This window comes from Neophocaena asiaeorientalis, unplaced genomic scaffold (genome assembly GCF_003031525.2).
Source record: "Neophocaena asiaeorientalis asiaeorientalis breed wild unplaced genomic scaffold, Neophocaena_asiaeorientalis_V1.1 scaffold671, whole genome shotgun sequence".
Taxonomy (NCBI): Eukaryota; Metazoa; Chordata; class Mammalia; order Artiodactyla; family Phocoenidae; genus Neophocaena; species Neophocaena asiaeorientalis.
The window spans coordinates 1,769,802-1,784,140 of NW_020175533.1; the positions used below are offsets into that span (position 1 = coordinate 1,769,802).

A 14,339-nucleotide genomic window follows, 5' to 3' on the forward strand; every position below is an offset into this window, starting at 1 on the left:
CAATGTAAGGGTTACCAAGAAAATAACTCATTTTGATAAAAGTAATTTTAGTAAAATAGATATTTAAATGGAAAATGTTAGAAATAGTTTAACTGTATTTACATAGAAAATTTAACAAGGAGTTAAACTTTTCTTAAGTACATGCTCTTCTGAAAATTCATTGTGTTTGTATAATTCAGATGCCATTTTACATTTAAAATGTTGGCCAGGATCAAAATACCCAGTAGGTCAAAATGGTGGGAATCTAAAGTACAGTATCAAAATAGTCTACCATTTAAGGGCTCTGCAGTAATGGTATTTGATTGACTGAAGTCAGGCAAGTGAGTTCAGTGTTACTGAAAGGAATTTCAAAAAACTGAAATTGTGTAGAAATTGCTTGGTAACACAAGGATGAAAATACAATGAGGGGATGGATATAAGACCATAAAATGTTTTAGGCCAGGAATATTTACTTGAGACTCCTGACAAGCCCATTTCTTCTTTCCCTCACTAAGAGCACCGGTCAGGGTCCTCAGGCCTGGAAGATGGAATATATCCCAGCCAACAAAATGTCCATCGCATGGCAGCTACCACAATATGTCCTTGTTACAGCTGGGGAGGTCATGTTCTCTGTCACAGGACTTGAGTTTTCTTATTCTCAGGTAGGTTTTTGCAAGTGGAAAGTGGAGGTGGAGCTGTTGCTCAGAGGGTGGAGTTTTAATCCTGGCACTGCCTTAATTAGGTATGTGACCCTGGCCAAGGTCTCCATATTTTTTGGCCTTAGATTCCTTATGGTCCTGAACAGAGTATCAACTTGACTCCTAGGGTAATGGCAGGCTGCATCCCTATGCTGTTTGGAATCCAGAAAAGGATACTTAAATACTAAGAATAAGGGCTATGGAATCAAACTGCCCACATTCAGATTTTGGCTGCACACCTAATGTGTAACCTTGAGCAAGTGTATCTCTCTAGTGCTATTTTTCTTTATGTATAAAATAATAGTAATAGAACTTATCCCTTAGGGTTGTAATGAAGATTATGATACAATGAATTAAAATATTCAGTTAAGAGCTCCATCTTATTGTTACTCTGAACATTATTACCATCCCCTGAATCAATGTGATAGCTGAACTTAGTAGGGGAAGTTTTTGTGGGAGAAGTTTTCTGGTTAGATGCATGGGGCATGAGGGTGGTGTAGGGAGTTTGTTTACTAACAAATTTGTGTCCTCTGTAGGCTCCCTCTAGCATGAAGTCTGTACTCCAGGCAGCCTGGTTGTTGACAGTTGCAGTTGGGAACATCATCGTGCTTATTGTGGCACAGTTCAGCAGCCTGGTACAGGTATGGACCTAAGGGAAGCAGGAGCACGTGTCTATCCAACTTCCTCTGCTCTCTCTTCCCCCTCCCCTCTGTCTCCCACATTCCCCACTCAGCCCTCTGACTTGAGATGGATTAGATACCCACAGACTTTGCCAGAAAAATAGACATGTAAGTGGCAATAATGACTACCATAGGCCCATGCAAGGAAAGGCCAGTGAGCCCTGTCTTCTGCCAAAGCTCTTCCTAAACAGGTGACCCTGGGTAAATCTGCTCCCCAGTCCTCATCCTATAAAGACCCCTTTAGTTTCAGGTTCTCCATATTCTTCTCTTATATGTATTTCTTCCTGCAGTGGGCCGAATTCATTTTGTTTTCCTGCCTCCTGCTGGTGGTCTGCCTGATCTTCTCCATCATGGGCCACTACTATGTTCCTATAAAGCTAGAGGATATTCAGGGGTCAGCAGATAAGCAGATTCCCCAAATCCAAGGAAACATGATCAACCTGGAGACCAAGAAGACAAAGCTCTAATGACTCCCTGGACTCTGCCCAGACCCCAATTCCTGACTCTGATCTTGGCCATCACCATCTTTAAGCATTTCTTACTCCGACTTGGTTAGAAGAGAGTAGTGGTGTCATATCTGAGCTAATCTCCTCTATTTTTCTCCCATGATAGAGGCAGTTCTAGGACTGGGTTTTTCAGTACATTATAGCAAGTCCCCTGAGACTCTATGTCTTCCCATCTCTCAGTGAACTCGGTAAACCTTGTGTAGTGTTGCTGAAGCTGGCCTGCTACCTCCAAATGGCCATGAAAAACACAAATTTAAAATTGAGGTTAGTCTCTGTGGTTATCAAAGTTATGTAGGAATTGTTTTACCTGCCATTTAGAACTGATGACCCCACTTTTTGAAGTGCTGATTTAGAGGCAAAGTTGCAGAATAACAGAGAAATGGTATTTCAAGTTTCTTCATTAGCAGTGTAATTGTACTGTGTATAAGGACCTCAAGAATTGGTATGTCTGGTGTGATCTGGTCCAGGGCCTGGCTTCTCAGGTATCCAGATTTGATAAGACCGTAGTTAATTTTTCAGTACAGATAGTAGGAAACAAAATGACATTTTATTGACACATAGGAGAAGATATATCTTTCTGATAATTACAGTATTTTATCCACTAACCCAAATCCCCTTTCTCAGTACTGATAGATATTTGGAAACCAAATTAAAGATAGTAAACATGGCTCTGGAAAAGAGAACAAGTATAAATTGCAGAAGTCCTGATGAGCCATTTCTTCTACAGTGTACATTCTTCTTAGGGACTACAATGTTTAAGCCCTAGAGTACGCCCTCCTGTGGACAGCTGTGTAGACACTAATAATTTTCCACCCCTGCCTTTTCAATGTTGTTGGGCCAGCTTTGTCTTATTATTACATCATCTTGCTTATTGCAACAAGTATTTAATAACAACAGTATTTTTATGAATATAATTTCCTTTTTTATTAGTACTTCCTTTGGCCTCAAAGTAGTGGATCTGTTTTGATAATTTTTCCTGTTTTACTTTTCCCAAAAATTTTAAATGCCATTTCTTCATTTAGGCCTAGATTTTCCTGTTTATTAAAAAAAAAAAAGTTATATTAATACTCTAGGTTTGAGCTTCTAAAATGGCTGTGCTCCATGGGGGACATGGTCCCATATCAGGATTCTAACAAAATGTGGGGGTTGAGGGAAGGAGTGGTAGAACATGACAGGTTTTTGTTTGTTGCTGTGTTGGCGAAAGAAGTTGAGAAATATTACCTTGCACACAATGAATGAATCAGTGGACAGATACGGGAATATCATGACTCTACAGTGTATTGCTGGGGAAAAGTTCAGAACAGTTGTCCTAGAGAGCCTCATTTCCATTGGTTTTGCTCCATTATTCTCATCTAGAACTGTGTTGAGTCAGTCTCACGTTGTAAATGTAACAAGGAAAGTTGCTTAAGTTTCCCAAGCTTTAATACTCTAGTCTTAGTTACCAAGTTTTCCGAAGTACCGAAGTGACAGCAACACCACCCAGTTTCCACAGATACCTTAATGTGAACCTGACTGTGCTTCTTTAGAAGATTCTCTGTTCATTTTTGAGCAGCTTTAACTCAATCTGTTCTATGAACTATTGTTTCAAGAGATAGTAACAGTGCTCTGTGAATAAAAGTTTTTATGGATAAATAACTTTTGGAAATGAAGCATAAATATCTTCTTCTTAACATTTGCATATTAAGGATTCTGAGATATCCTTCAGTAAAGACACAAGACACTTTGTTTAGTTTCACATGGTATATAGTGTTCTGCAGAACACTGACTTGGGGAAAGCTGGCAGGAAATTCTTCCTTGTGTTGAACTGAAAGCTTTCTCTTTGGAACCTCCTACCATTGGTTCTTTCCTTTATGGCTAACAAGAATAAGCATAAACCTCTCTTTTATGCAGCAGAATTTCTGCTATTTGGAGAGAATTTTCATGTCGACTCCCCAGTCATCAAGTAAGTATTCATCAAGCTAAAGATTCTCAGTTTTTTTTCATGGCTCTTCACAGGGCGTAGTCCAGTCCTTTCACAACTGTTTTTCCACTTCTGAAAAATATCCTTTCCCTGAAATGTAACAGTGGGTCAGAATCCCTCTTAATATGTGATATCTGAAGCCAAATATGTATGACATTCCAGAATTGGTTGGACCAGAAGAACTACAACCTGCTTTTCTCCAAACAATACACTTCTGTTAAGGTAGCCTTAGGTAACATTAGATGTTTTTGGCAACTGCATCACAATGTAGGCTTACATTTTAATCACATGGTTGGTTAAAACCTCAAAAATTCTTAAGAGAGTTATTTTTTTATTCAAATACATCTTTGAGTTTCACTATATGCCATTCATTGAGTTAGGTGTTGGAAAAACAAAGATGAGTAATCTGCTATACCTGTGTGCAAGGTTACCTCACTTATCTTGACTAGCTGTCAAGATCTTAGAGAGTACACAGGGCTTGAGGAAGTAATGGAATACTGAGGAAGAGCAAGAAGGACAGTATGACAGGACTGGAGTAAGTAAGGTGTAAAGAGGTAGAGGATGCAGTCCCAGGAAGCTAGGGACCAGATTATGTGGGGCCTGTGGCCATGATAAAACATTTTGATGTTATTCTAAGTGAGATGTGAAACCGTTGGAGGTTTAGAACATGGGGATGACATAATCTGACATTCTCTAAGATCAGTTTGGCTGCTAAGTAGAGAATTGTCTGTAAGCAGGAAGGAATGGAAGCAGGGAGTCCAATTAGTAGATATTTATAATAGTCCAGGTAAAACATGATTGTTATTTGGCCAAGGTGGTAGCAGTAGAGGTGGGGAGAAATGGCTTGACTTGGAATAAATTAAATTATCTTTAAGGTAGGACTGACATGAATTGAATATGGTTTGCATATATGATTTGAAAGAAAGAAATCAGTGCTGACTCTTAGATTTGAAGGCTTGAGTAATGAGGATGAATGATGGTGCAATTTTCTGAGAGTAGGGAAGACTAGGGCAAGAATAGATTTGGGGTGTAAAGTAACTAAGAGTTTTGTGCATGTTGAACTTCAGATGCCAATAAGGTATCCAGTTGGAGATGTTGAGCTGGCAGTTTTATGAGTCTGAAGTTCAGTTAAGAGCCTGGAGCTGGATATATAAACTTGAGAGTCATCAGCATATAAATGGTATTTAAAGGCGTGACACTGGAGCAGATATCCTAGGAAGTAAACGTATACAGAGAAGAGGTTCAAGGTCTAGTCCAACGTCTTTGCCAATCTCTTCTACCACTAGGCACATATATCCATTATTTCTATTCTGGTTTTTGGATTGCCTGGGAGTGCAGGAAAAAGTCACAAGACTATGATTATGTAGTTCCAAATTCTACATCATTTACCCATTTTCCAAATTAGGAACTTAGGCATTTTCCATGATTCCTCCCTCTGCCACTTCACACATACTCAGTTGATCAATAAGTCTTGGAGATTCTACTTACTTAGTAGGCTTCGAATCTGTCCACTTCTCTCCTTTCCCACTGCTGCTCTACCAGTTAAAGCCACCATCATATCTGTAGATTATTACAACAGCCTTTTAAGTTTACTTTTCGGCCTCCAATTTTTCCTACATTACTAGCAATATGATCTTTCTTACAATGTAATTCATATTGCTTTATTGCTTAAAAGCACTTCATTGCTCCCTATTCAGTCTAAACTTCTAATTCCTCAACAAGGCCATCTGACCTTGTCCCTACCTACCTAACTAGTCTCATCCTGCCACTGGCCCTTGTCAGATTGCACCGCCCCCCCCCACACACACACACACACAGATCTGATGAGATCTTAATTGGGATTTTATCACATCTATAGGTCAGTCTGGGGAGAGTTGGCATCTTTACCATGCTGAGCCTTCCCAACCTTGAATCGTTCTTTTTTAAATGTCATTCCTTTTACTTTCTTTGGGTTTAATTTGCTTTGCTCTTTCTAACTTCTTGATATAGATACTTGGGTCATTTAGTTTTCTTTTTTTATAATATACACATTTAGGGTAATAGTAGGGTTTTTTTAATAGTTTTTTAAAATAAGTTTATTTATTTATTTATTTTTGGCTGCGTTGGGTCTTCGTTGCTGCTCACGGGCTTTCTCTAGTTGAGGCGAGCAGGTGCTACTCTTTTTTTTTTAATCTTTTCCCACATTGAGCCGGTCTTTATTTGCATCTGTTCATTTATTCATTGCTTTATCCATTCAACACATTTTTTCTTTTTTTTCTTTTAACATCTTTATTGGAGTATAATTGCTTTACAATGGTGTGTTAGTTTCTGCTTTATAACAAAATGGATCAGCTATACATATATCCCCATATCTCCTCCCTCTTGAATCTCCCTCCCATCCTATCCCACCCCTCTACGAGGGCACAAAGCACGGAGCTGATCTCCCTGTGCTATGCGGTTGCTTCCTACTAGCTATCTATTTTACATTTGTTAGTATATGTAAGTCCATGCCACTCTCTCACTTCATCCCAGCTTACCCTTCCCCCTCCCCGTGTCCTCAAGTCCATTCTCTACATCTGCATCTTTATTCCTGTCCTGCCACGGGGTTCTTCAGAAACTTTTTTTTTTTTTTAGATTCCATATATGTGTGTTAACATACCATATTTATTTTTCTCTTTCTGACTTATTTCAAAGTCTCTAGGTCCACCTACCTCACTACAAATAACTCAATTTCATTTCTTTTTATGGCTGAGTGACATTCCATTGTATATATGTGCCACATCTTCTTAATCCATTCATCTGTCGATGGACACTTAGTTTGCTTCCATGTCCTGGCTATTATAAATAGCGCTGCAATGAACATTGTGGTACATGACTCTTTTTTTGAATTATGGTATTCTCAGGGTATATGCCCAGTAATGGGATTGCTGGGTCATATGGTAGTTCTATTTTTAGTTTTTTAAGGAACCTCCATACTGTTCTCCATAGTGGCTGTGTCAATTTACATTCCTAAAACAGTGCAGGAGGGTTCCCTTTTCTCCACACACTCTCCAGCATTTATTGTTTGTAGATTTTTAAATGATGGCCATTCTGACTGGTGTGAGGTGATACCTCATTGTAGTTTTGATTTGCATTTCTCTAATGATTAGTGATGTTGAGCATCCTTTCATGTGTTTGTTGGCAACCTGTGTATCTACTTTGGAGAAATATCTACTTAGGTCTTCTGCCCATTTTTGGATTGGGTTGTTTGCTTTTTTGATATTAAGCTGCATGAGCTGCTTGTAAATTTTAGAGATTAGTCCTTTGTCAGTTGCTTCATTTGCAAATATTTTCTCCCATTCTGAGGGTTGTCTTTTCGTCTTGTTTATGGTTTCCTTTGCTGTGCAAAAGTTTTGAAGTTTCATTAGGTCCCATTTGTTTTTTTGTTTTTTGTTTTGCAGTACACGGGCCTCTCACTGTTGTGGCCTCTCCCGTTGTGGAGCACAGGCTCCAGATGCGCAGCGGCCATGGCTCACGGGCCCAGCTGCTCCGTGGCATGTGGGATCTTCCCGGACTGGGGCACAAACCTGTGTCCCCTGCATCGGCAGGCGGACTCGCAACCACTGATTGATTTCCATTTGCATAGAATATCTTTTTCCATCCCCTCACTTTCAGTCTTCATGTGTCCCTAGGTCTAAAGTGGGTCTCTCATAGACAGCATGTATACAGGTCTTGTTTTTGTATACATTCAGCCAGTCTATGTCTTTTGGTGGGAACATTTAATCCATTTACATTTAAGGTAATTATTGATATGTATATTCCTATTACCATTTTCTTAATTGTTTTGGGTTTGTTATTGTAGGTCTTTTCCTTCTCTTGTGTTTCTTGCCTAGAGAAGTTCCTTAGCATTTGTAGTAAAGCTGGTTTGGTGGTGCTGAATTTTCTTAGCTTTTGCTCTCTGTAAAGGTTTTAATTTCTCCATCGAATCTGAATGAGATTCTTGCTGGGTAGAGTAATCTTGGTTGTAGGTTTTTCCCTTTCATCACTTTAAATATGTCTTGCCACTCCCTCTGGCTTGCAGAGTTTCTGCTGTAAGATCAGCTGTTAACCTTATGGGGATTCCCTTGTATGTTATTTTTCCCTTGCTGCTTTTAACATTTTTTCTTTGTCTTTAATTTTTGATAGCTTGATTAATGTGTGTCTTGGCATGTTTCTCCTTTGATTTATCCTGTATGGGACTCTGCTTCCTGGACTTGCTTGACTACTTCCTTTCCCATATTAAGGAAGTTTTCAACTATAATCTCTTCAGGTATTTTCTCAGTCTCTTTCTTTTACTCTTCTTCTTCTGGGACCCCTATAATTCGAATGTTGGTGTGTTTAATGTTGTCCCAGAGGTCTCTGAGACTGTCCTCAATTCTTTTCATTCCTTTTACTTTATTCTGCTCTGCAGTAGTTATTTCCACTATTTTATCTTCCAGGTCACTTACCCGTTCTTCTGCCACAGTTATTCTGCTATTGATTCCTTCTAGAGAATTTTTAATTTCATTTATTGTGTTGTTCATCATTGTTTGTTTGCTCTTTAGTTCTTCTAGGTCCTTGTTAAACGTTTCTTGTATTTTCTCCATTCTATTTCCAAGATTTTGGATCATCTTTACTATCATTACTCTGAATTATTTTTCAGGTAGACTGCCTATTTCCTCTTAATTTGTTTGGTCTGGTGGGTTTTTACCTTGCTCCTTCATCTGCTGTGTGTTTCTCTGTCTTCTCATTTTGCTTAACGTACTGTGTTTGGGGTTTCCTTTTTGCAGGCTGCAGGTTCATAGTTCACGCCGTTTATGGTGTCTGCCCCCAGTGGGTAGGGTTGGTTCAGTGTGTCATGTAGGATTCCTGGTGGAGGGGACTAGTGCCTATGTTCTGGTGGATGAGGCTGGATCTTGTCTTTGTTGTGGGCAGGACTGCGTCCGGTGGTGTGTTGTGGGGTGTCTGTGACCTTATTATGATTTTAGGCAGCCTCTCTGCTAATGGGTGGGGTTGTGTTCCTGTCTTGCTAATTGTTTGGCATAGGGTGTCCAGCACTGTAGCTTGCTGGTTGTTGAGTGGAGCTGGGTCTTATCATTGAGATGCAGATCTCTGGGAGAGCTTTCGCTGTTTGATATTATACAGAGCCAGGAAGTCTCTGGTGGACCAGTGTCCTTAACTCAGCTCTCCCACCTCAAAGGCACAGGCCTGACACCCCACTGGAGCACCAAGACCCTCTCAGCCACACAGCCAGGTATGTGGGGAGTTTCTTGCCTTTTGGAAAGTCTGAGGTATTCTGCCAGCGTTCAGTAGGTGTTCTGTAGGAGTTGTTCCACGTGTAGATGTATTTCTGATGTATTTGTGGGGAGGAAGATGATCTCCACAACTTACTACTCTGCCATCTTGAAGGTCTCTCTCTCTCTAATCTTCTTGAATCTGTAAGTTAACATCTTTCATCAAATTTTTCAGCCTTTGACTATTTCTTTGCATATTTTTTCAGCCCTACTCTCGTCCTCTGCTTCTGGGGCTCTCATGACATAAACATTAGATCTTTTGTTATCGTCCCACATGCTGCTGAGGCTCTGTTCATTTACTGTTGTTGACTGGATAGCTTCTATTAATCTGTTTTTGAGTTTACTGATTCTTTACTCTGTCATCTCGAGTCTACTGTTGAGCACATCTAGTGAGTTTTATTTCATTTATTGTAATTTTCAGTTTTATAATTTTTAAAATTCTTTTTTATAGCTTTATTTGCCAAGACTCTATTTTTTCATTTGTTTCAAGAATGTTTGTAATTGGTAGTTTAAATATTTTTATGATTGCTGTTTTAAAGTGCTTGCCAGATAATTCCAACATCTGAATCATCTCATTGTTAGCATCTGCTAATTGCCTTTTCTCATTCAAGTTGTGATTGTCCTGGTGCTTGGAATGGTGAATTATTTTCAGTTGTATCTCATACATTTTGGTTATTATGTTGTTAGATTCTACATGCAATCTTTTTGTTTTCTGGCAGAAGTCACCCTGTTTAAGAGTAGTGCTCAGGTCAGGTGGAGGTGGATATTCAGTTCCCCACTGGGTCCTGTGACAACCCTGGGTCCTATGATATCAACTGGCACTACCTCATTGCTGCTGGGTTTAAAGTTGAGCTCCCTGCTGGGCCCCACTGACAGCATGGGGGAGCTTAGAGTGCCACATAGCTCCACCTCATACTTCCCCTTCCACCTCATTGCTAGTGGGTAGGTGTGTGAGTTCAGTTCTCTGCTGAGCTCCACTTAAACTAGGGATGGAAAGATGGTGAGAGTGGAGAACGTGGACCACCAATATGTCCCAGTTCATTCCATCTCGTTGCTGCCTGGTAGAGGAAGAAGTTCAGCAACCCCCTGGACCCTGCTGACACAAGGGCAGCAAGGAAGAAGAGTGCTGACTAGCACCACCTTCAAGGGTTGTGAAGGGTTGGAAGCTCAGCTCCTTGCTTAGTCATGCTGACACTACCCCAGTGGTGGAACTGGAGTACTGCCTGCTATCACTGACCTTGCATACACCACCCTGATGGGAGAAGCAGAATGGTAGCAATGGTTGAGGGATGAAAATTCAACTCCCTGCTCAGTCCCACAGACATTACAGTGGAGGAGACAGTTTTCCATTGGTGTTTGGATGGAGTATTGGTATTGCAGTGTTTTCTGTTCTGCTAATCTGCTCTTCTTCTGGTTCCTTGGCTGGGTGAACAGTCGTTATGGAGGACTCTTTTGGCTGCACCTGTTAGTGGTTGCAGTTTGTAGGCTTCTCCAGCACGCTGCCTGAGATAGATAGGAAACAAAAGGAAACCTAGGAATTCCTGTGAGTTTACTTTCTAAAAACCCAAACATAATGTGATTTTTGTTTTGTTGTCCTTTCCTTTCTTCCACAGACTATAGTGGAGGTCTTTGTAAGGGTGAGATTAATGCTTGGTATGGCATCTAGGGAGGGTTTATAAGGTCTTGTGTGGTCCCTGAGAAATTATGAGTCCTGTATGGTGGCACGTAGACCATGTTGCAACGTGTAGCTTGAGCAGTGGCATGTGGCCTCCTTCCTAGGCTATGCCATAACAAACAAAGCCAGCAGAATTTACTTTTAACATGTCTGGTTTCTGCATTGCTCTGGTGCCTTCTGAGACACTAGGACCTCTAGAAGAGGTGGATTTAGTTCTAACTAAAGGTAAGTTTCTTATTGCTCTGGTTAGAGAGACAGCTTTGTAGTATTACCAGAAGAAACATGGACTCTGAACTAGCAAACACTAGTTTGAATCTCTATTTACTACTGTGGGTCCTTTTGCAAAGTTTCTTAATATCTCTGAGCCTTGGGTAAAGGGTGATAATAACTGTCCATAGAGTTTCTCAGAGAAGAGAATAAAATAAAATATGTGCAAAGCATTGGGGATACAGTAGGTACTCCATAAATACTATAGTCTACTACATTAAGTTTTAATCTTTAGGAAAGAAAGTTCAGATCTTCAGTAAGTTAGAACTTATTGGTATAAACCTGCCTTGGGCTAACTTCATCTATATTCTCTGCAATATCCAATTATAGAAATTCAAAAAGGAGCCAGAATTCTACTAATGAAGCACAGCAGGTTCTGCGTCCATGATATTCAATTCCCTAAAGACAAGGATCATATCTTATATTTCTTTTACATTTTCCACAGGATCCTCCCTGCCCAAACCTCTCTCTTAGAGAACCTCACCAGCCACACCCAGAAGAGGGGAAGCCCTAGGTATTAAGCAACTCTGCCATCCTTGGAGATTGGACCAAGGTGGAACATTGGCCCAAGTAGGGCTCATCAGAGTCTCTCAAGAATTTAGAATTGAGACAAAGGTTCAGAGAGCCAAATGGAATAGGACACTCAAACTGAAGGGTGTGTGGGTTTTGGGGGGTCAGGGGTGGTGGCAGCATGGCAACTTTTGTGTAAGCAGAAGTTACACAGGGGTGAGATTAGAATCCTGTAAAAGAATGTGGTTAGCTGAGAGGACAGATGAGCAAAAGAGAGAAAAGCTTAAGTATGAAGACACACAGCTTGGAAGGAAAACAAAAAGAGACAAAAACAGACAAGAGGACAGACATCCAGGGAAAAGTGAGAAAGAAAAGGGGACAGGATATCAGGAACACAGGGAATTGGAATGCTCAACCTAGAAGAATTCAGATGACTCTAGGAATCTGTTAGCTATAAACACCACTGAGCCTCTGTTGCCAGAAGTAGCCGCTTTACACCTGATTGATGGTGCCAGCCTTGCCTGAAGACCCTGTAATGACCCTACTTGAGGTGATTACCAGGCAAGTGAGTGCCAGCTTTCCTCACACACTCCCCAGCTCTCCTTCACTGCTTCCACATCTACAGCTAGAGGCAGATCCTAAAATGCATGTGGGCCAACTACACAGTCAAATTTGGAAGCCAGAGGCCTGCATGGTAAAAGAGTTGCAAAACTGCACTAATGTTTATCAGCAAAACCCCAGAGGAATAAACATGGAACTGAATTATGAGGGTACCACACTAGAAATGGAGGAAAAGAATTTCAGTTTGGCTAAAAATGATTATATAGGTGCACTTATCAGAGAGTCTGCATTCAATGTGCTATCACATGCAGTTGGTAGAGTTCTAATTATTTTATCTTTTTGTAGACTGAAAATTGGATTCACTTCTCACCTAGGCTGAGTTGAGATGCCAGAAATCCCTTATAGAGGAAGGAATAGAAAGATCTAGGGAGATGAGAATGCCAGTGTGGATTTATGTACTACCCTCTAAGCCATCCCAACCCTGTCGTAAGAACATTGAGAAATGCATTAATGAAGGTAGTGCCAACACATTTGAAAAGCACCACAGTGGCTACCTTCTGTAGGTCAGAGATGAAGGTGAAAAATACTGGTATTGAAATAGATTCTGTGATTTCAATAAGGATGATGGCAGCTTGGGATGGAAGAGATAATAAGTGGCACCAAATTGCCAGAAACAACTTGGAGCTGGTTATTTTAGTAGGCAGAAGAGCTGGTGTGGGTAATCAATTTGGTTTGACTCACAGGAACATTTGGCATTGAATAACTGATCATAGGGTCACTAGCGCTGAAATTAGGAGGGTCATCATGCTTACCTGGGTAAAGAAAAATTTCTCTGAAGTAAAGGCCCTTTGGTGAGCATTTACATAGGACACAGATATTCTCACACTCTGAGTTCATTCTTAGAGATCCCGTCACATACCTCTTTTTCCAGACCAACTTGTTACCAATCCTCATTATCTTATTCCTTTCATGTCCCTGACTATCCTGCCAAATCATTAGCCCCTGCCCATGCATTACTATAGAGCTGCTCCACAGGCCTGCTTTCCTGTGGGCAAAATGGGCAATGAGATGTCCCGTTTAAAATTATGCCCATTGGATGGAATTTCCATTTTATTTTGCTGAAGGGCCACTCCTTGGTGGGGCTGCTGCATTGCAGAAGTCATCTCCAGCTGTCATGCAAAACCATCTATGAACTAGGCTCAGATTTTTTTCTTTTCAGTCAACTGGCCATGGAGAGCACTTCGTACGGCTTAAGCATAGTATGAGGGCAGGATGGCAATGCAATGGGAGTAGCACACCAGGAGTGAGAACTACCTGCTCATCCAATTTACACTTGCTCAAGCCCAGTCCCAAATATACCACGTGACGCAGGCGTGTTACTGGGCATGCCTGACTCTGTGGCTTGGTAGATCGGACACCCAATTCATGTGGGGCAGCTGTTGTTTTATAGTCAAGTGTGTGTTCAGTCTCTACCACAGCCCAATAGGAAGCCAAGAGTTCTCTCTCAAAATAAGGATAAGAACTTTTCAAAATAGGTGTGATTTTACTCAAAAACCCTATGGGCCTCTACTCTGAATCTCCTATCAGGGCTTTCACAGAGTCCATACAGCATCTTGATCAGTCATAGGTATTTTGCAAACCATTGGACTCACTGGTCATAAATAATCATCTATCATTCAAACTAGGAATGTCTTGAGAGTAAAGGGGGTGCTAGTAATAAATATGCTGGGACAACAGGCATAAATTAAAACTATCCTGAGATACATGGCCATCCAGTCATAAAAGCCAAGTGATTAATTTGTTTACTAGGTATTCATGACCAGCCAGAGTACACATTGCAAGATGAATCCAGGAAAATTTGATAGAAAGCTCTCAATTCTAAGATATTTTGGATTAGGCTATTGGATTTCAAGGTAAGAAATCTTCAAGTATTCAGGCAGAAAAAGGAAATATTTAATCAGTTCTTGAACTTTAGCATGCACTAGAAGCACCTGGATGGTTTATTAAAACAGATTACTGGATTCTATACCCCATGTTCCTAATTCAGTAGCTATAAAATGGGGACTGAAAATTTGCATTTTAACAAATTCCCAGGTGATGTTAATGCTGCTGATCCAGGGACCATACTTTAAGAACCACTGATCTACTGAGAAGAGAAAAAAAAATCCCCACAGACTGTCCTCATGTTTTTCCACAGCAACATTCAATACCAAAAGATAATGGAGCAGTTGTT

At 40.5% G+C, this 14,339-nt stretch overlaps 1 protein-coding gene across 1 annotated transcript in view; it reads left to right on the plus strand.

The window, feature by feature from the left end:
• Positions 1-3,498, plus strand: part of SLC15A2 (solute carrier family 15 member 2) — a 55,130-nt gene extending 51,632 nt beyond the window's left edge. Inside the window, exons 22-24 of the mRNA XM_024769242.1 lie at positions 495-641; positions 1,214-1,318; positions 1,648-3,498. Coding sequence (XP_024625010.1) covers positions 495-641; positions 1,214-1,318; positions 1,648-1,824 — 429 coding nt within the window. The 3' untranslated portion in view covers positions 1,825-3,498. The remainder of the gene's footprint in view (positions 1-494; positions 642-1,213; positions 1,319-1,647) is intronic.
• Positions 3,499-14,339: the final 10,841 nt, after the last annotated feature.